We start from the raw sequence: 21,900 nt of genomic DNA, 5'->3' as shown, positions 1-21,900 counted from the left end.
GTTGACATCGGGCCAATTGTTCACGTCCACTCTTCTGTTGTAGAAGAGGCTTGGCCTTCTTTACAAAAATCGGTGGTGGTAGCAACGAAGAATGGACCGCTCCTCTTTCAAATTAGATCATTGTTGAAGGCATGCTGAAAGATGGACGAATGGGACAACAATATAAGAGCCCTCAACGCACATGAGTTGTGGATCTCTCCGAATGAGGATTCCAAAATCGAAGAGATCCTTAGAGCTAGAGCTTTATTCAAAGATGGTCTTATCTGCCAAGTTAAGAGGTGGGAAAATCTTTCTATCTTTAGAATCGATGGGGTTCCTCTTTTGGGGCATTCCTCTCGAGCTCCGGAACAAGGAGGTGTTCCTAGCCATCGGAAGTTGTATAGGCATTGTTCTGGCTATTGATGAAGATTCGGAGATGAGGGATGAGATTAGCGCTGTGAGGATTTGCATTAGAACTAAAAATGCTTATCAGACGCCGAAACAAATCAAGATTCTCATTAAAAATGTAAGCATTCCAATCAAAGTAGTAAAAGAAGAAGTATGGGGCTCTCCCTATCAATGGGGTGAGGAATGGAAGCGTCGTGAGGAAATTCAAACCCAGGCCCCAACTAAATGTGGATTCCAGGAAGGAGTACAGTCCCTAGCATCCGAAGGAGCACCGAACGACAAGCAGACGGGATGGAGGAATGTTGTTTGTCTGCAAGAGGCGAGTTGACAGGTGGTCAATGCAGCAGGCGTTGCCTTGGTCCGGTGCGATGCATGGAGCAGTTTAGTTCCATACTTCTCCTCAGGCCATCACGTGGCAGTAGCTGAGCCTTCACACGAGGCTAAAGAGACACCACATGCCACAGAGATTTTTTCTCCGGAATCGAGAGAGGAGGGTTGGACAGAGAAGGTGGTTGCTTTTTCGTGGTTCAGAACCAGGCTCAGTCACAGACTGGAGGTTCGGAAGCAGGTGGTGATCTGAGGGAAAGCCACAATGACGTTCCTCTGGAGGTTTGGGACCAATCCTCTATCCAAGCCTCGGATGAGGCGACAGTTGGGAAGCTAGCTAACCTCGAAACAACTGTCTCTATGTCTCCCCAAACGAGCGGTGATGATGAGAGCCACGTGAATGGGCTTCATGGAGGCTTCCGCACTCCTGAAGTTTCTAAAGCATGTGAAGAGCTCCAAAGCGACAAGTGTCCAAGCTAGGAGTTAATAAAATGTTTCCCTGTTCAGCAACCAGATGGACCAAATCTACGCGTGAGTTGACCTCCTCATGTGCGAACAATATTCCCACGGAGTCTGCAGTAGGAAATTGCAAAACTGCTATATTTAAGGCAATTGTTCCCTATACCAAGGGTGGCCCAAGGGCAGTGCTTCTGTGTGACAAAGCCAAATCCTCTAGCCCAAAAATTACCTTCAAAAGGTGGTTTAGAAGGGCCCATGAATAGTCGAGTGCAACACAAAATCAACGCTCAACCTCCATTTATATTCTAGGACAAGAGGGCTATGACATCCTCCGGGACGGATCCTCTCCTTAAGGCAGCAATGATCAATGATATTATCAGGGAGTCAGCCTTGTTAGACATCAACATCGAGGAAGAAGGTTATCCCTTTGGGGGGAGGGAGGTGTTCCTCAAGACCTTGGATGTCACGCCTCTTCAAATCACAACAATCAGGTAGGAAGCTATGAGGGTGATGCTCAGGCACACGTGGGGAGAGAAAATCAAACAGTAGAAGATGGTGAGGAACAAAATCATGACCTAGATAGTTCTGAAGATAAAGTGACTACTCACACAACTATGTCGAAGGACGACATAGATTGTACTAAAGACATCATAGACAAGATGGGAAGAAAAATCGACATGTCTTTCCAAGGTCGTGATGAAGACGCACTAGATCGTGTTTAATTTATAAAGCAACGGGGCAAGGAGGTGATAAGGAGACCTATTCGTCAAACTCCCAAGGTCCATAGGGAACTAACTCGATTGGAGACATCAGTTAATTTCGTGGCAGGCGTCAGACGGAGAGGCAGGGGCCATTGTTGTCATGTGCGATCGCATATGTGCATATCCATATGCAGATTGCATATGCGATCATGGCATATGTGATCTGGCACATATGCGATCGCATATGTTGCATATGCGAAAATATGCAATCGCATACTGCATATGCGATCGCATATTGGCCATGGCACATTGAATTTTTATTTTTATTTTTTTTTTTTGCAAAAAAAAATAACATTGTCTATAAAAAGGCTTCCAAATCTCCTCCATTTGCAATATTCTCACTCCAAAACTCTCTTACTCTATTTTTCTCTTACATTTCTTAATTACAAGTGGTCTCTCTCTCTCTCTCTCTCTCTCTCTCTCTCTCTCTCTCTCTCTCTCTCTCTCTCTCTTGGAAGTTGGAAGATCAAGATTCAAGCACTTTTAAGTTTCAAGGAAGATAGCTTGTTGATTTTCTACCATAATAAATAAATAGCTTGTTGATTTTGTTGTTACTTCTTGTTAACTATATTGTTAAATGTGGATGACTTGATGTTTAATTCATTTTTTAATTGATTTTATCTCTTTCAAATGTATTTTATATATGTAAAATTAGTTATCTATTAACTTAGAAAAGTTCTCCTCATTTTCTTATTTTTTTTACAATTTTTTGAATTTTCCCTAATATATATATATTTTAATTTAAATATATATATGTGTGTGTGTGTGTGTGATCGAATATGCGATTGTTTGATCGCATATGCGCATAGGCATATGCGATTCAACAACATTGGCAGAGGCAGAAGGGCAAGATCGGTATCGCGATGAAGATTCTAAGCTGGAACATGAGGGGTCTAGGAAGTTAAGAGAAGAGACTCCAAGTTAATGAGATTGGCGGGGGGTCAAAGGCCCAAATCATTACTATTCAGGAAACGAAGTTATCTTCTTTCAGCAGGAACATTCTTAAAGAGGGGTATGAGACTCAGTCTAAGGATTTCGTCTCTCTGGACGTTGAGGGATCAGCAGATGGCATTTTGGCGGCCTGGAATACATCAACCTGGAGTAAGGTAGAAAGTTGGTGCGGTGAATTCTCAGTTTCAGTGGTTCTCTCTGAAGTATCTTCTGGATATGAATGGCTTTCTGTTGCAGTTTATGGGCCTTCTAAGGCTGCTGTTAGATTCAGATTTTGGGAAGAATTATAATCCATTCCTTCAAAATAGACTCTCACCTAGCACTAGGGCTAAAAGTTGGGGTGGTTCAACCCGACCGACCCGACATTGGGTTGGGCTCGAGCAAGATATGTCAGCTCCGATCTCAAGCTTGGGCTATACAAACACCAACCCGATAAAACTTGGGTTGGGCTCGGGTTGAGGTCTCAGGTTGCCCGACCCAACCCGAACCCGATCAATATATAAGTTACTTCTAAATTATAATTGAGTGTGGATCGTTTGTGTCGAAGGCACACTAGTGATGTTGGGTCTCATTTGTCCATGTCATTTCCAAGGACTCAAGCTAACAAGATATGCCGGATTTCTCTCTCCCAAATAGATTGTGTGCTATGCTACATGACTTTTAAATGAGTAGTTGTCCTATATTTTAGCTTGTTTTTTTAAAGAAAAAATGAAGTTCTTTATGATGAATAATCACATATATAATTAATAAAATTATAGATGCAAAAAATAAGTCCTATATTGAAATATAATAAACTAATGTAATAACGAAAATATTAGCACGTATACACCCGACCGAGCCCGCTTGGGTTGGGCTTGGGTTGAGAATTCCCAACCCGAGATTGGGTTGGGTTGGGTTAGGGTTGAGGTATAGGAACCTCGGGTTGGGTTAGGGTTGAGCACCAACCCGACCCAACCCGCCCGACTTTCAGCCCTACCTGGCACGTTGGAGGAGACTTCAATGTGACGAGATTTACACACGAGAAATCTTCAGGGTCCTGCATCACCAACAGCATGCGGGAGTTCTCGAGGTGGGCCCAAAGGTTCGAAATGGTTGATATTTCTATGCAAGGTGTTGTTTACAAATGGTCTAACGGCCAAAGAATCCAGTTACGTCTCACCTTAACAGATTCATGGTGTCTTCTGAATGGCTTAAAAAGTTTGCTCCCATTTAGGTGGAAGGATTGGCTAGAACCTCATATCATAGACCGATTCTTCCTCACTCTGAGAATGACAGTTGGGGACCAAAGCCTTTTAGATTTAAGTTGGCTTGGCTTGAGGTGGATGGCTTTCATGAGCTAATAGAGGCTTGGTGGCGATCTTTTCAACTTCATCGACAACCTGATATTTCGCTCTACTCTAAGTTGAAACTCCTACGAGGTAAGCTCAATGTTTGGCGCTAGGAAGTTTATGGGGAAAGGGAGGTTGAACTCTCCTCTATCGTTGAAGGAATTCATGCCCTCGACATTAGCGAGGAAGGCCAATCTTTGTCAAAAGAAGACGGAATCCATCGCAATGAGTTGTTGCAGGAATATTCCAAATGCCAAAAGGAAGATGAAAATAAGTGGAGACAACGCTCCCAGGCATTTTGGCTTAAGGAGGGTGATAGAAATACAAGCTTCTTTCATATTATAGCTTCTGCGAGAGCCAAGAATAACAGGATAACTGCAATATCAATTGACGGCAAGAGATATGAAGAAAAATCTCAAGGAGGGTGATAGAAATACAAGCTTCTTTCATATTATAGCTTCTGCAAGAGCCAGGAATAACAGGATAACTGCAATATCAGTTGACGGCAAGAGATATGAAGAAAAATCTCAAGTCTGTAAAGTCATAGTCTCTTTCCATGAGAAGCTTTTCTCTGAGGATTCATAGATCCGGCCACGGCTAGATTTCCTTCCTTCTGCCAGCCTTACGAAGGAATTAACCAATCTTTTGGAACGTCAGATATCAGAAGGAGGAGGCTATGGACGCTTTGGGACACGATAAGGCCCCAGGGCCGAATGGGTTTCCAATGGCATTTTTTCAAGATTTCTGGAATGTCGTCAGAAGAGATGTTCTAAATTTCATTGAGGAATTCCTCCCTAAAGGCCATCTTTCCCCAGCTTATGGTGCGTTCCTTATAGCCATTATCCCAAAATTGGAAGGAGCTGAAAATATCAAAGACTATCACCAAATCAGTTTCATTGGAAGCCTGTACAAAATTATCATCAAAATCCTCGCATCACGCTTTCGTGATTTTATTGACGATATAATTTCATATAATCAAGGTGCTTTTGTGGGTGGTCATGCGATACTGGATAGCGCCCTTATTGCTCATGAATGCCTCGACTCAAGTCAAAGGAAAAAGTTCGGGTATTATTTGTAAGTTAGAGATCGAGAAAGCGTATGATGATCATGTCGAATGGGGATTCATCGACTACTTGCTAAAAAGAACGGGATGTGGGGAGAAGTGGAGGAAATGGATTCAAATTTGCATTAGTTCGGTGGCGTGCTCGGTGCTCGTGAATGGCTCTCCGAAAGGTTTCTTCAAATCATCAGGGTATCTTCGCCAAGGCGACCCTCTCTCCCCATTCTTATTCTTGTTAGTAGCAGAAGCATTTAGTCGGATGCTTGCTAGGGGCCAGAAATCTAATCTTATAAGCAAGTTTTGTGTCTCCAATGTGACAGCGCTTGTCTCTCATCTTCAATTTGCAAATGATACCATCATTTTCTGCGAGGCGGATCCGTCCATGGTGGATAACTTACACAAGATTATAGTGTGCTTCAAGGCGGTTTCCAGTTTGAAGGCTAATTTGAGAAAAAGCAAGGTCATGGGCATTCACCTTTCCAAAGATGAGGTTCTAAATTCGCATCGATTCTCAGATGCAAGGCGTGATCAGTGCCCTCCTCTTATTTGGGGCTCCCATTGTGTGGGGAAGCCACCTACCCATCTTTGGGATAGGGTGATCGAGAGGATCAAAGGGATTTTATCAAAGTGGAAGAGTCGTCATCTCCCCCTAGGAAGAAGGTTAAACCTCCTCAAATCGGCATTCTCTAACCTGCCGTTTTACTTCATGTCCTTGTTAAAGTGCCCTTCGTCTGTTCAGAAAAGACTAAATAAGCTAAGGAGAGATTTTCTTTGGAAAGGAGCTAAAGAAGGCAACAAATTCCATCTTTTAAGATGAGAGGAGGTCTACAAACCTTTGAATGAGGGGCCGGTTTGAGAGATCTCCAAAGTATGAACTATGCCCATTCTAGGTAAATGGCAATGGCGATTCGGTACAGATAACAAGGAGTTTTGGAGGGAAGTGATTGCAACCAACATGGGCTCCAGTTAAGGGGATGAGAAACCAAGAGTCCTCATATAGGGCCTCCAACGCTTGGAGGTCGGTCTTGTCTCTCAAGCCTAATTTTAAAGATGGTATTACATTCTCTATTGGCAATGGAACACGTGTTAAATTTTGGGAAGATGTGTGGCATGGCGATCATCCACTTGCTTAAATCTTTCCTATTCTAGCTTGTCTTGCTCCTACATCAAATATTACAGTGGCGGAGTGTTATTCCATGAACAATTCAAACGTTTGTTAGACCCATCCGTGCCAAAGAGACTTGCTAGATGACGAGGTAGAGGAGCTTCTTCGTCTCTTTGACATGCTTCGTTTTGTCTCTCTGTTGGGCAGCAAAGATGAGATGATTTGGACAGCTAGCAGTTCCAAGCAGTTTTCTGTGAGTTCTTTCTACAAGATAATTCGGCCTCAAAATCCAGGAGGAAGTGCTAGGCACACTTACCATTTCTAGCACTACGCCATTTCCCCCCAAAGTGGCAGCATTCACATGGCTTGTGGGAAGGAAGAAGGTCCTCACGATAGACAACCTCCAAAAGTGGGAGATGATCATCCCAAATAGATGTTATATCTGCCAACATGCTCAGGAGACGGTTGATCATCTATTCATATCATGCCCCTCCACGTCCAAGCCTTGGTTGCATGTTCTCTCGTCTTTAAATCCGTCACAGACCATGCCAAGCAACATCAGGGATCTCCTATGGGTCTAGCACAAAGGAGGTCTACGTATCAAGGATGGGGCTTGATGGCACCTCTCTTCCAACGGGTTGGTGGGTGACTTGGGCCGAAAGGAATAGAAGGTGTTTCCAAAACACGTCTCTCTCGATTAAGTCTGTGATGGCCAACGTCTCAGCTCTTATCTCCGAGTGGAGTTCTCTCATTAAATCCTTGGGATGAATCCTTTGTTGTTTTTCTTTTTCTGTTTTCCCCTTGTATTCTTTTATCACTAGTTGTTGCTAGTGTGTCTTCAATAAAATTCCACCTGATCTTCAAAAAGAAAAGAAAAGAAAGAAAAAAAAAAAAGTGATCATAGGCCTTCACGAGGTCCAATTTACACATAACTCCCGACCTACCGACCCTGTGGCATGAATCAACACACTCGTGGGCTATCAAAACACAGTCTAAGATTTGTCTCCCAGAGATAAAGCACTCTGGAAGGGAGAGACAATCTTTGGGAGGACCCGCTTTAGTCTCTGACTAAGAACTTTAGCAAGAATCTTATACAAACTACCTATCACGCTAATAAAGAAAAAACTTTCAAGTTTTCTACACCCTCCAACTTAGGAATGAGGGCAATGAAGGAGCACCCCAACTCAGATAAAAGGCGGCCAGAAAGGGAAAATCCATTGATAAAACTAAGCAAATTCGCCCTCTCCATTTGGTTTCTTTAAGTCTTCTCGAGGCCTTCATTAGGAGGACCAGTTGCCGCCACTCCTATCTATCTTGATCTTGGAGGCTTTGAGTAGAATGCTCTCCTGTGGTCAAGAAGCCGGTTTATTTTGGGGATTCGAGGTCAATAGATATCCCAACCATGTTAATCATTTCCAATTTGTTGACGATACTTTATTGTCTTACGAGGCAAATGATGATATGATAGAATTCTTGGGTATGTCTATTTGCTAGTTTGAGGTTGTTTCAAGTGTTTTAAGTATCGACAATATCGACCGAAATATCCCACAATATAGCTTGTATCCCACCTGTGAGATACGAAACACACAAGTAGTTGTATATATCCCACATGCAGTGTTCAAATATCGGTATTGCGTTACGTATTGCACCCTTGGGATACGGATACATATCGATTATCGCATTGGATATATCAGTTGTATCACGTAATGTATCGTTGTTGTTGGAAACATGGGGAAACATTAGGAAATTGGTCGAATTTTTCAATAAAACTTCAGTGATTGTTAAAAAAGACATCAATACACACTTATAAATCAAAACATTATAAAAAACAAGTGCACATAGTAAGTTTTCTTTTTATGGGGTCCTAATCTATGCGTTATCTAACTAAACTGATGCAAGTATATTCAAAGTCTATTCATATAATTTATAAATGTAAGGTGTGTGGAAACACAAGCAATACATTAAAAAGCAAAAGAAGAATCACTTGATTAGGTTACGCACATGTTTAATTTTATGTTTGGACACGGATTGCAACCGATTTGCGAGAAAATGGAAAATTTTAATTGTTCTAATTTTCTGCAACTCTGCCCATCTCCTTCAAATCTCGTAATCGAAGCTCCCAATCCATGATTTTCATGCTTATGAATTTGTAATAATTTGACACTGATTTAACATGATTTACATAAGAAGAAAAAAGATGGAAAACAAAAATGCTCACTAGATCAAACATGTGAGATATATCTCACTACTTATGCATTTCGTATCGCACAAGTGGGATACAAGATATATCGTGGGATATATTAGCTGATATCGTCAATATTTAAAACACTACCTGCATGTTTGATCTGGTGAGCATTTTTTATTTTTTATCCCTTTTTTCTATAAATCACGTTAAATCAGTGTCAAATAGTTACAAATACATGATTTTCATGGATTGGGAGCTTCGATTTCAAGATTTGGAGAAGATGGGCCGAGTTGCGGAAAATTGAAAAGAAAAAAAAAAAATCAATTCCTTGCAAATTGCTTGCAATCTGTGTTCAAACCAGTGTTTTAAATAGTAAATAGCGTTTAGCGTAGCGTTCACACCTATGAAGTGTGAGGCGTAAGCTACATGGCATGAAGCGTAAGCTACCCGCCACTTCTAGATTTTTCATCAAGCTTGCACTTTGTTGCACCAATTTCATGATATTCACCAAATTATACTGATTAATGATGAAATTTAACAAATTTCATGATATTTGGTGCAACCAAACCCAACCTAAAGTAATAGGAAAGGGTAATCATTAAGTATAAAGGTAAAGAAAGAGCAAAAAAAAACTGATTTAATATTGTTACTTGTATTATTTTTACTAAAAATATTAAAAAGATTAACTAATTTTTATTAAAAATAGAAAAATGTAACAAATCATTGAAAACATTAATTGATTTTCATGTTGTAGTGAAAAATAACTTGTAATATGAGCTATGTAGCGTGTAGCATATATTCAAATTATCATGTAGCATAAGCTACACACGACTTAAGCTACTTTCATGAGCTACGTAGCATCAAGGCTAAGCTACGTTACATAGCATAAGCTATACGGTACATAGCATAGCTATTTAAAACACTAGTCCAAACATAAAATCAAACATGTATTTAACATGATCTAGTGATTCTTCTTTTGCTTTTGAATGTATTGCTTATGTTTCGACACGTCTTGTTACATTTATAAATTATATTAATAGACTTTGAATATACTTGCATCAATTCCGTTAGACGGTGCATAGATTAGGACCCCATACAAAGAAAACCTATTATCTGCACTTATTTTTTGTAATGTTTTGATTTATAAGCATGTATAGATGTTTTTTTTAACAATCATTGAAGTTTCATTAAAAATCCGACCAATTTCCCAATGTTTCCCCATGCTTCCAGCAACAGCGATACATTACGCGATACAACCAATATATCCCACGCGATAACTAATACATATCTGTATCCCAAGGGTGCGATTCGTAACACGATACCGATATTTCGAACATTGGTTGTTTCTGGCCTTAAGGTAAACAATTCTAAATCTGAAATCCTTGGGATTTAATCTGTCATGGGCTGAATCTTTTGGTTGTAAGGTCCGTTCTCTCCCTACCTCTTATCTTGGATTGCCTTTGTGCATGGGTGAACCTAGGTTGTGTATTTGGGATAGTGTCGTTGAGTAAATCAAGTGGAAGCTCTCCCCGTGGAAAAGTAAACTCCTATCTTTGGGAGGTCATATAACTCTCATTAAAGCATCCTTGTCTAACTTGCCCCTTCATTTCATGTCTCCTTTCCAGTGTCCCGAGTCCATTATTCTCTGCATCGATAAATTGAGGGATTTCTTGTAGCAAGGTGGATCCCCAGGCAGAAAATTTCCCCTCCTTAAATGGAATGATGTTTGTTTTCCCTATGATGAGGGGGGGTAGGGATTGAGTGTTTAAATCTAGTTAATGTTACCCTTTTGGGGAAATGGGCATGAAGGTATGGTTTAGAGGGGTCAAGTCTATGGAGATCGATTATTGCCGCTAAATACAAGGTGTCTCCTATGGGGTGGAGGACAAAGCCTTCTTCCTTATACCATTCCTTTCCTCTGGGGAGAGCCATTGCCCGGGTGGCTAATAAGGTTTTCATGTGTGGGATTCTCGATTGAACATGGATCAAGGACTAGAGTTAGGGAGGACCCTTGCTTCGAGGATTCCTCCCTTAGATCCTCTTTCTCGACTTTGGCTTCTCTCTATCCTGAGCCTGACATCTTGGTGGCTAGATGTTTTTCATGTTTGGACGAGGAGGGGATCTGGCTTTCGCCTTTTAAGCAGAACTTGACTAACGGTGAGATTGATGAATTGGCTAATCTTCTTTCTCAATTGCAAGGATTTGTTCTCTCCTCGAAAGAGGAGCATTCATTGATCTAGAAGATTAGGAGCTTGGGAATTTTTTTAGTCAAGTCCTACTCCTTTCTGTCACATCTTAAAGCTTCTGTTGTCAAATGTCACACAGATTCGATTTGGGATTATGGAGCCCCTCTGAAGGTTGCAACTTTCACCTGGCTGGCAAGGAGGAACAACATCCTCATGGTCGACAATCTTTCCAAGTGAGGCATGATTTTTTCCAATGTTCGCCTCATGTATGGGTGATGTGGAATCCGTCGATCACATGTTTCTCCACTACCCATTCTCCGGCTAATTATGGGATGGGATTGTTTCCCAAGCAGAGGTCTTTTGGGTCATTCCTCAGTCTATTAAAGGTCTCTTCCAGTCTTGGCATGCTATCCATGGAGGAAATCTGGGTAGGAAAAGGTGGAGACTAGCTCTTCTCGTGGCCCTTTTATTTATTTATGGGGAGGGAAAAATACTCGGTCTTTCAACAATATAAAGCAACCTTCTTCCGAGATTCTAGCGAGGGTTATGTCTTTGCTTAAGGATTGGATGTAATTGTCTTTTGAGTAGCCCAGCTTGGTGGTTTGTTTGTTGTGTTTTAGTAGTTTTGTTTAGGTTTTTCCCTTTTTGTTGCTCCTTCTGTTTTCTATTTCGTTTTTCTTTTTGGCTTTGCCTAATAATTTGCTTCATCTTTAAAATAAAATAAAAAAGTTAGCCAGGTGAGTTTGGAAGCAATTCCGTCAAGGTCGTATCTCGCTCAGGTGTTCCCCCCTTGAGCCATTGTATGGGGAACACCCATCCTTGGGTTGCAATCTTCTATTAGACTACGATGGAAAAGAAAATCTGGATCATCTCTACTGCCAGCACATGCTCTCCGTCGGAAAGAACTGAAAGGTGGCCACCTGAATTTGGAACTTCTTCAATCTCTTTCGGGAGTCTTGGGTGATTTTAGACATTTGACAATGGTGGTAGACCATTAGTATTGGCATTGTTCAAAACATCAGCCAATACATGTTATAGTCAGCCAATTGGAGACCCAAAATTAACATCACATTAGCTGATATGAGCACTGATATGACTGATAAGTAGTGTTCGAAATATCGGTATCGCGTTATGTATCGCATCCGTGAGATACAGATATGTATTAGTTATCGCACTGGCTATATCGTTTGTATTGGATAACCTTTTGGGAAACATTGGGAAAATGGTTGAATTTTTCAATGAAACTTCAAGATTGTTAAAAAAGACCTTAATACACACTTTTAAATCATAACATCTCAAAAAATAAGTGCACATAATAGGTTTCCTTTGTATAGGGTCTTAGGCTATGCATTGTCTAGCTGAACTAATACAACTTTATTCAAATTGAATGCATAACATTTATAGTGTATGTGATGATCATTTCATCAAACAACTCCTATATACTTTGAAATTAGTCTCAATTGATAGCTGGTTGAATGGAAATTTCAGAAAGAAAAAAATATTATTATTTTTTAATTTTTAATTAAAAAACGATTTTTATTTTTCGAAGATTGACAAGGACTAAACAAATCAGTAGATCAACCCTCATACATGCTTGATTTAATGTTTGCGGTGCAACATTGCAAGCAATTTGGGAGAAATTGGGAATTTTTCGAATTTTCCCCAAATTGGACCAACTAACTCAAATTTCGAAATTTGAGTGTATGTGATGATCATTTTTCATCAAATACTCCTAAATACTTTGAAATTAGTCTCAATTGACAGCCGGTTGAAGGAAAATTTTGAAAAAAAACATGGAGAAAATGGAGAACCAATGGATATCAAAATCAAAGCTCCGACTCCATGATTTTTCATGCAAAACATGAACCAGTGGATTTATAACCATTTGACACTTATTTAACAAAAAAAATTAAAGAGAGAGAGAGAGAGATCGAAAATCAAAAATGCTCACTGGATCGTATCGCACAGGTGGGAAACACGATATATCATGGGATATATCAGCCAATATCGTCGATACTTGAAACATTTCCGATCAGTGCACCAAAAGTTCCTTTTTCATTTATTCCACTTTTTCCCTTTAGCTTGGAAAGGGGATTTAGGGGTTTTTTACTATTGCCTACTAGATTTGAGCAAGAAAAATGTGAATCAAATCCCATTTTGTCAAATGAAACTTAGAAGCAACAGTTTGCGAAATTTTCATGAGTCGAAATTTGAGTGCATGTGATGATCATTTTTCATCAAATACTCCTAAATACTTTGAAATCAGTCTCAATTGACAGTTAGTTGAAGGAAAATTTTGAAAAAAAAAAAAACATGGAGAACATGAAGAACCAATGGATATCAAAATCAAAGCTCCAATTCCATAATTTTTCATGCAAAACATGAATCAATGGATTTATAACCATTTGACACTTATTTAACAAAATTTCAACAAACAAACAAAAGAGATCAAAAAATGAAAATGCTCACTGGATCGTATCGCACGGGTGGGAAACAAGATATATCATGGTGGGATATATCAGCCAATATTGTCGACACTTAAAACATTTCCAATAAGTGCACCAAAAGTTCTTTTTCATTTATTCCACTTTTTCCCTTCAGCATGGAAAGGGGATTTAGGGGTTTTTTTACTATTGCCTACTAGATTTGAGCAAGAAAAATGTGAATCAAATCCCATTTTGTCAAATGAAACTTGGAAACAACAGTTTGCGAAATTTTCATGAGAGTTAAAACATAGTTCTTTTTTCATTTTTCTAGCTAAATTTTCCCTCATTTCACCAAAACCGATAAAGTAACAAAATATGCTTATTTTGAGTAATATTTTTCATTAAGTTCAAGACTTGGTGACCTATGCTCTAACTGAAGACTTGGCCCTTGACAAAGTGGAATGACATAATAGGATTCATGTAGCTGGCCCCAATTAATTGGGATAAGGCTTAGACGATGATGACAATGACAAGTCTACCATTATTTTATTTTATTCCTTTTTCTAATTTGTCAGCTTTTTTATTCTTTCACTCATATTATGCACCGATCTTAATGCGGGGGCATTTTCACACCGGGCTCGAGTGGGGTGGCCTGTGGGATGCGAGGGCATACTCGGGGTGGGCGGCCCGTGTGAGGCAGGTGGCGCGTGTGAGGCAGAACCCATGTGATTTGAGGCCCACAAGGGGGGTTCGGCAGAGGACCAAGCCCATAGATGTGGGGCCTGAGCTATGAGATAAGGGGTTTAATTCGCCATGCTCTATCAGTTCGAGCTTTTAGAGCAGGTGGTTAATTGTCCTACGTCATATGTTGTGTTAGATGAATATATCTAGCAGTTAAGACTAGTTCGGTAAAATAAACTACAATCTTATATTACACTTGTCAAATGCCAACTAATACCATCAAGATGATTCAACTAAACTATCAATTGTTGTCCACGGTCTATACTAGAGAGCCTGTAGCCAATAGTGTAGACTTGTGGAGTTATACAAGAAAAAAAAAAGTCTTGTATATATGTGTGTGTGTGTGTGTATGACTTTTGTGAGTAGTACATAAATGTCATGTGTTTCACTTCCACATACAAATACACTATCTTTTGCATTCACTAATTCACAAACTACAAAATACATCAAAACTCCAAATTGAAATCAATGGTTCAATGAAATTTTTAAACTTAGTATTCAACACTAGACAGAGAGACAACAGCAACCATAGCACGAAGTAAACTAGTACATGCATAAGTATCCTGAAAACACAAACAAAACATCAAATAAGTATTTTCCATATTTACAATTCATCTATTTTTTTCGTAGTTTTTACTAAAAACTTCCCCGCAAATTCGGCCAATGAGGACACTGATATGGTTTGGATTATGTCACGCTACAACAGATTTCATGGAAGGGTCAGTCACTGAGTTCTAAAGGAACTGGGAAAAAAATGCCAGGAAGATGGGTGGAAGAGATCAAAGCCAACTGCAAAATGAAGCACCCTCTAGTCAGAAAATGGAAGATCCACTTGACGTCGATTTGATGGTGGGATCCAGGGTTTCTGGATGATAAGCGAGTAACAGAGTCATCATTTTTGGGTCCGACCGAACGATGCAATTCTCACAGAGAAATTAAACGCGAATAGAAAGGGCTGATGACTTGTTGCTAATCTTCTTTCATGTTGTTGATTTTGGGAGGCAATTTGAAAATTGCAATAAGTGGACCATTGCAATGGAGTTTGAACCACAAAAAGTAGCTCGTGTTGTGGATGAGATGGGAGATGCATCAAGGATGGATATTTATTCTCTCACATACACTGATTTTTCTCTGACTCACTAGCCAAGAAGCTCACAGAGGTGCTACTGGTTGGCCCCTCCCTGCCTCTCCCTTGACTTTGTTTGTCTTGCAGGCTGTTGAACCCACTTTTGGTATTCACTGTATCTTTTCTATAGAAATTGCTTGACTATTAAAATAAAATATATATTTCAGCAGATATCAGTGATTAAGCATACAAAACCATGAAACAATAGATGCGGGCAGATGAATTTGTCAAATCAGATGTGAGAAATCAGACAAAGGTCGCAAGTCAATTGAACTCTCTTACTTCTGAAAGCGGGACCTATAAGACTTCATTGAGTGTGACTGAAATCGCTCCCTCAATTCTGCAAGCACAGACCTCACCTGCAAATGCCTTTGCCAGTGGAAGCAACCAAGATGAGTGTCTGGAAAATGCTATTAGCCAAAGCTTACAGAAATTAACAAATAAGATGATATTTGCTAAAACTCATATCAGGCATGATAGATCAAATCATCCGATCACAGATTATAAACAAAGGAAGCTCATACCGATGTCAATTTTGAATATTCTGAGTCAGAGAGTGATTCCACTGATGAATTTCCCACGAGATAAAGCTGATATGAATAATGAAACACAACAGCAAGAAATCCTTAGATGATGTTTTGACAATGTATCCATACAAAAATAAGTATTGTAAGTAAAACACCAATGTCTAAGATTGAGAGAATCCACAAATGTCATAACTTTTCAATATGAAATATTATAGAAATGAGGCACCAAAAGTCAGCATTTTCTTTAGTACATAGATGCCCATACATTAGACAGACCAAGAAAGTAGCCAGAATAGAAATACATATTGCATGCATGAAATCAGGAGACTAATTAGTAAATGTGTTCAAGAAGGCTCTTTGGAGAAGTGCCATTCAAATATAAAGGCACTTTGGAGAAGTCCCGTACATCCCATCATACATTCATACATAAAGTTGGGCGCAACTGGTTTATGTGCACTGAGGGGAGTGCTATTAGTGGGTTTGGTCATCGTGTAATGTGATGGAGGCCTTAAAGTCTACAAATGGAGAACCAAGGCTGGGGTGGGGCCCACAAGTCTTCTCCAGGCTCCACAGGCCAGCCGGTCACCCTTATGAGCCAACCAAGTGGTGTGGTTGGGCCCCCTTGAGCCCAACAAGCGCATGTGCACTTTCTGTTAAGAAAAGTTGTTGCAGGAATGTTTTTGCAAGAAAGTTATTGCAGGGTTATTTTTGTAATTCGTTCTTAAGTCAGTCAGCCCGGGGGTCTTTATTTAGGGGTTTTCTTGGAGAAAAAGAAAACACGTAACTTGGTTTTAAAGAAAGAAAACTAATGAGGTGCCGACTTCTCTTTCCCGTCTTGGTGCCAACTCCAAGACCACCACCAGTGCTTATTCCAGTGAAATCTATCACTTCCCTACTCTATTCTCCTACTCTAATCTCCTATACTCTTATTCTTTTTTCTAATCTTCACATCTTCTCCTTGGAACATTTAAATCTCAGTTCTTTCTCTTTATTTTCTTTATTCTCGTTGCCCGTTCGCTATCAATTTGGTATCAAAGCCTAGGCTTGCCGATGTCAACTTGCATAGGCAGATCCTACTGTGGGAGATTTATTGATGAGCAGCGGGATGAGATGCTTGCACGCATGTCGAATCAACTCGACTACTAGTTGCATCGCATGGATGCCTTGGAGCTGCAAGTGGAGTGATTAGAGTCAAAGAACAATGGAAATCGTGTACCCGCAAACCCTACATGTGACATGAGAACAGTGTTCGAGTTATCGGTATCACTACAAGTTTTGCTGGCTAGAGATAAAAGATATAATATCGTTATCGCCGATAACTGGAAATGCAGGGAAAATTGGGGAAATGTGGAAGAAACGGTGAAATTTTTCAACGAAACTTCAGAACATGCCTAAATACACATATTTGCATATTTACAAATAAAAAATTACAAGAAGAATACATTACCTAATAAGTTTTCATTTAATAGAGGTTAAAAGCAAGTGATGCATAAGAAATCACTCCAATAGTAACCAAAATAAATTATATAATACAAATATAGCTACATACAAATACAATAACTAAGACATGTAAAAATAAATGAAACTAAAAACACACACCTATCTAGCACTACTTAACATGTTGGCAACACTATTCGTGTGGACCATGTGGTCCACCTAAAATTTGTGTCCACTTCATTTTTAGGACCATGCACTAAAATAAGCTGGCAAAGCAAATGGATGGCGCGGATGTACAATGCAAGCATCGAGGTGGGCCTAAGATCAGGGTCCCACCCACATTGTTGGTTTCGTTGTCAACCCACATGCGGATTATCACATGAACTTCCTACCACAGGAAACGATGTGGGGCCCATCATGATGTTTGTGTGACATCCACCCCATCCATCCATTGTGCCAGATCATGTTAGGAGATGGGCCCAAAAATGAGATAGATCCAAAACTCAAGTGGTTTGAACAGTAGCAGTGAGGATCGAACGTCCATCGTTGAAACACTCGTGGGGCCACAAAAGTTTCCGATCAGGCTAATATTTAAGGATGACCTCATGAATTGATAGGATGGCATATAAACATTACCGTGGAGCCTAGCAGCCTAGGGACGTTTTAACGGTAGGCATTTCGCTACCCACTTTTTTCTTGCTATGTGGCCCACTTGAGTTTTGGATATGCGTCATTTTTTAGCCCATGCCCCTAACATGATTTGGCAAATCGGATGGATGGGGTGAATTTCTAACAAACATCACAGTGGGCCCCACGCCCCACCAACTTCCCGTAGCGAAGAGTTCCTGCGAAAGGCTAAATCAGCGAAGTGGGTGGGACTTGGTGGTGGGCCTTGCATACCTATGTTATCCATCCGTTTTTCCAGATCATTTCAAGGCATGGATCGAAAAAATGAAACAAATCCTAATCTTAGGTGGACAACTGACCACACCACAAGAAACAATGATTACAAATTTTCAAAACTTTTTGTGGACCAAAAAAGTTTTGGATCAACCTAATATTTGTGTTTTCCCTTCATCCAGGTCTGTGGGACCTTATGAACAGCTTAGATGACAAATAAACATTACGGTGGACCCTAGGAATTTTTTAATGGTGGGTATTCAATGAACATCATCTCTTGTGGTGCGGTCCACCTGAGATCTGGACTTGCTTCATTTTTCGGCCCATGCACTAAAATGGCATGGCAAAACAAATGGATGGCATAGATGTACAAATCATACAATAAGGTGGGCTCCAAAGAGTCACACGCATCGCAGAGATATGGGGTGACAACTTAAGTTACATCGTAAACAAAGCAACCCCGATTTCTTTTGCGTCGTAACCAAAAGGGAAAGAAGGAAACCCTAAAATCTCTATGTCTGTAAAGAGAAGGGGAAGAGAACTTTGATTTTTTTACCATAGAATCTCAGAAGCATCTTTAAGCTCGATGGAAAATCAGTGAAAATCCCATATATTTTTTAGCTTGCTTGCAACGCAATAGTGAAAATCCTGGTCTTCAAGCTCACAACACAACTTCAATTTTCGACAGAAAAATCCCAATAAGATTAGAAAAAAGCTCGCTGAAATCCCGAATTTTTTTAGGCTATTTCATACTTTTGAAGACCAACACTGTTGATCCACAATCCAATCACTTGTCGATCTTCCAGAAAGAGGTGTTTATAAATTATGATTTTTATTTTTCTATATTTACGACTCAATTTTGTCGGTGAAACAATGAAAAAAATTGGCGAAATTGGCAAAAACTCTAAAAATCGTTAATAATTTGCCGATAACTGGCAGAGAAACGAAAAAGGAGGGTTTCGGTATTGCAACACTAGCGACACCGATATTATCGACAATTAGCCAATAAATTAAACACGACATGAGAGATAATGAAACTTCTAGACTGCATGTGGAGAGGAAGAAGGCATGTGGAGAGGAAGAAGGTGAGGTCAATGACCTTCCTCGAGAACATCCAATGGCACCTGCTAACGTAACTGCTGGTAGGGGTGTACACGAACCGAGCTAGCTCGGTTAGCTCGCTCGACTCGACTCGAACAAGCTCGATTCGACTCAGTTTGAAGCTGAGTTCGAGCCGAGTCGAGCTGATTTTTTGAGCTCGAAAATGAGTTCGAGCCGAGTTCGAGCAGGCCCCAACTCGACTCGAGTCGGATTGAATCCAGCTCAAATCGAACTCGGATCGAACCAGTTTGGTGACTCGGTTACTTTACCATTGATGTTGCTCACTAACTGTTTGATAAAATGACTCAACAAGATGTGGCTGGTGGCAAGGAAGGTTTGGCCGGTGGCAAGCAAGGTATGTACATTAAACAAATACCTTTTTTCTCTTCTTTTTTTTGTTTTTAAGTTACTTAGAAGGTGTTTGATAAAACACCTGTAAAACCATTGCCTCTGTTTGTAAAACAGTAGGTTTTTTAAGTTGCAGTTCAAGTGCTTGTGGAAATGCCTCAATGGCGAACTTGGCTCGATCTTGGCTCAAACTCGGCCCGAGCTAGCCCGAGCTGCTGACCAAACCAAGCCAAACCGAGTTCGAGTTGAGGTCAGCCAGTGTTCGAGCCGAGTCGAGCTGAGGCCAGCTCGACTCGGTTCGACTCGATGTACACCCCTAACTGCCGGTAGGGCTATTCAGGAGTGGTTTATTCCCCCACGAGGTGCACTCATGGAGACTGTACCAAGGTATTTTGGAGGGGACCGACCAAGACGCAATTGTGGTCGACGATATTACGAAGAAGGTGAGATTAGACATACTTGACTTCATTAGCAAGTTGGAGCCGACTTACTTTCATGATTGGCTGACAACGTTAGAGGATTACTTTGAATGGTACGACATGGATGATGTTCGTCGAATCAGGCTTGCGAAGATGAATTTTAAGGGGCATGCGCATGCTTGGTGGAGCGTGGAAGACTGTGTATCGACTTGGCCAGCCACCTATTGTTCATTGGAAAGAAATGAAGTTGAAGCTAAAGGAGAAGTATCTTCCTCTTGGTTATGAGGATGTGCTCTATGAACAGCTAGTCAAACTGCAGTAAGGAAACATAATGGGGGAAGAATACACGGAGCAATTCTATGACCTCACAGTTCGTTGTCAAATTACAGAGGAGCACCATACCCTCTCTTGTTTCAAGTCGGGCCTAAGAGCTGAAATTCAAAGAGAGATTATTACTGTGAGACTTTATAGGATAGATGATGCTTTCCAATTGGCTTTGAAAATTGAGCAACAACTTAGACAACCCATTGGGAGAAGATTTCGCGCAGTTACCAGTGAGTTGATGAATCAACAAGGTGCGGAAGTCAACTGGACAGCAAAGGTTCCTGATAATGCAACATCCAACAAGCCTGCTAATTCAAGGCCACCTTGTTTGGCAGAGAATCAAGGCAAGGCCCTTGTAGGGAGTGATTCACGCAAGGATATGAAAGACACGGACTGCTATAGTTGTGGTGGAAAGGGACATTATGCATCACGTTGCCCTTGGAAAGTTACTGCTATTTGTGCAGAATAAGAGGTTAACAAAACCTTAGGGGAAGTAGATCCATGTGAGGCTGATGAACCACAAGAAGACAACTATAAACGTGGCCCGGAAAACAAGATATTGGCCATTATTCGAAGAGTTCTTGCGGCTCCTATGAACGACAAGACTAAAGATTAGCGACGGACTACTCTTTTCCAAACCCAAGTTCGATGTGGTGATAAGGTATGCAAACTGGTTATTGATGGAGGCAGTTGCTCAAATGTGGTATCGCAAGAGCCGGTTGAGAATATGCAACTACCAGTGGAGGCACACCCAAAGCCATACAAGATTGCATAGGTCAATGACACGACCATTCCAATATCCAAGAGGTGTTTGTTGAACTTCAAGATAGGCCATTATGAAGATTCCATTTGGTGCAACGTAGTTCCCATGAACATCTCTGATATACTTCTCGGAAGGCTTTGGCTTTATGACCGAAAGGTGTTTAGTGATGGAGAGGCCAACACATTTACCTTCATATTCAATGGCAAGAAGATTCTCCATACGCCTATGAAGGAAAGTGAACTAACGAAGGAGAGAACCGAGCCACGGAAATCAACCACTGTCTTATCATTAAGGCAATCTAAGGAGGAGAGCAAAAAGGGAGGTGTTATGTATGCTCTAATGATACGGGAGGTTAAAGACATGATCTCGACAAAAGGGCAAGTGATGAATCCGCGAGTAAAAAGGTTGATGTCTGAATTTTCAAATTTGGTACCTGATGAACTGTCGGACGAATTATCGGATATGAGGGACATTCAGCATGCTATCGACCTCGTCCCAGTAGGGTTCATACTTCCTAACCTTCCACCCTACAAGATAAATCCAACCAAGTATGCCAAGTTAAAGAAGCAGGTTGATGGGTTGTTGCGGAAAGCCTTTATCAAAGAAAGCCTTAGTAATGCAGAGGCATTTTCACACTGGGCTCAAGTGAGGTAGCCTGTAGGATGTGGGGACACACTCGGGGTGAGTGGATCATGTGAAGCGGTACCCATGTGATTTGAGGCCCACGAGGGGGGTTTGGCCGAGGTCCTGACCCATGCGATGTGAGGCCTATGCTATGAGAGAGAGGGATTAATTCGCCATGTTCTAACAGTTCGAGCTTTTAGAGCAAGTGGTTAATTGTCCTGCATCAAAGAGGTATCAGAGCGGGAGGTCTCGTGTTCAAGACTCCTCACCGGGGGTGATTAATGCAAGGGCATTTTCACACCGGGCTCGAGTGGGGTAGTCTGTGGGATGCAGGGACACACTCGGGGTGGGTGGATCGTGTGAGGCGGTACCCTTGTGATTTGGGGCCCATGAGGGGGGTTCGGCTGAGGTCCTA

General features: G+C 40.8%; 1 protein-coding gene across 2 annotated transcripts in view; it reads right to left on the bottom strand.

Annotated features, from left to right (window-relative positions):
- Positions 1 to 21,900, bottom strand: part of LOC131239688 (uncharacterized) — an 86,746-nt gene that overhangs the window by 30,335 nt on the left and 34,511 nt on the right. For both annotated transcript variants that reach the window (XM_058237518.1, XM_058237519.1), the window contains exons 8-9: positions 15,567 to 15,632; positions 15,325 to 15,401 (exon numbers count right to left, since the gene is read on the bottom strand). In XM_058237518.1, coding sequence (XP_058093501.1) covers positions 15,325 to 15,401; positions 15,567 to 15,632 — 143 coding nt within the window. The remainder of the gene's footprint in view (positions 1 to 15,324; positions 15,402 to 15,566; positions 15,633 to 21,900) is intronic.

Source organism: Magnolia sinica, chromosome 3, assembly GCF_029962835.1.
Source record: "Magnolia sinica isolate HGM2019 chromosome 3, MsV1, whole genome shotgun sequence".
Lineage (NCBI taxonomy): Eukaryota > Viridiplantae > Streptophyta > Magnoliopsida > Magnoliales > Magnoliaceae > Magnolia > Magnolia sinica.
This window is presented reverse-complemented; position numbering and strand designations above follow the sequence as displayed.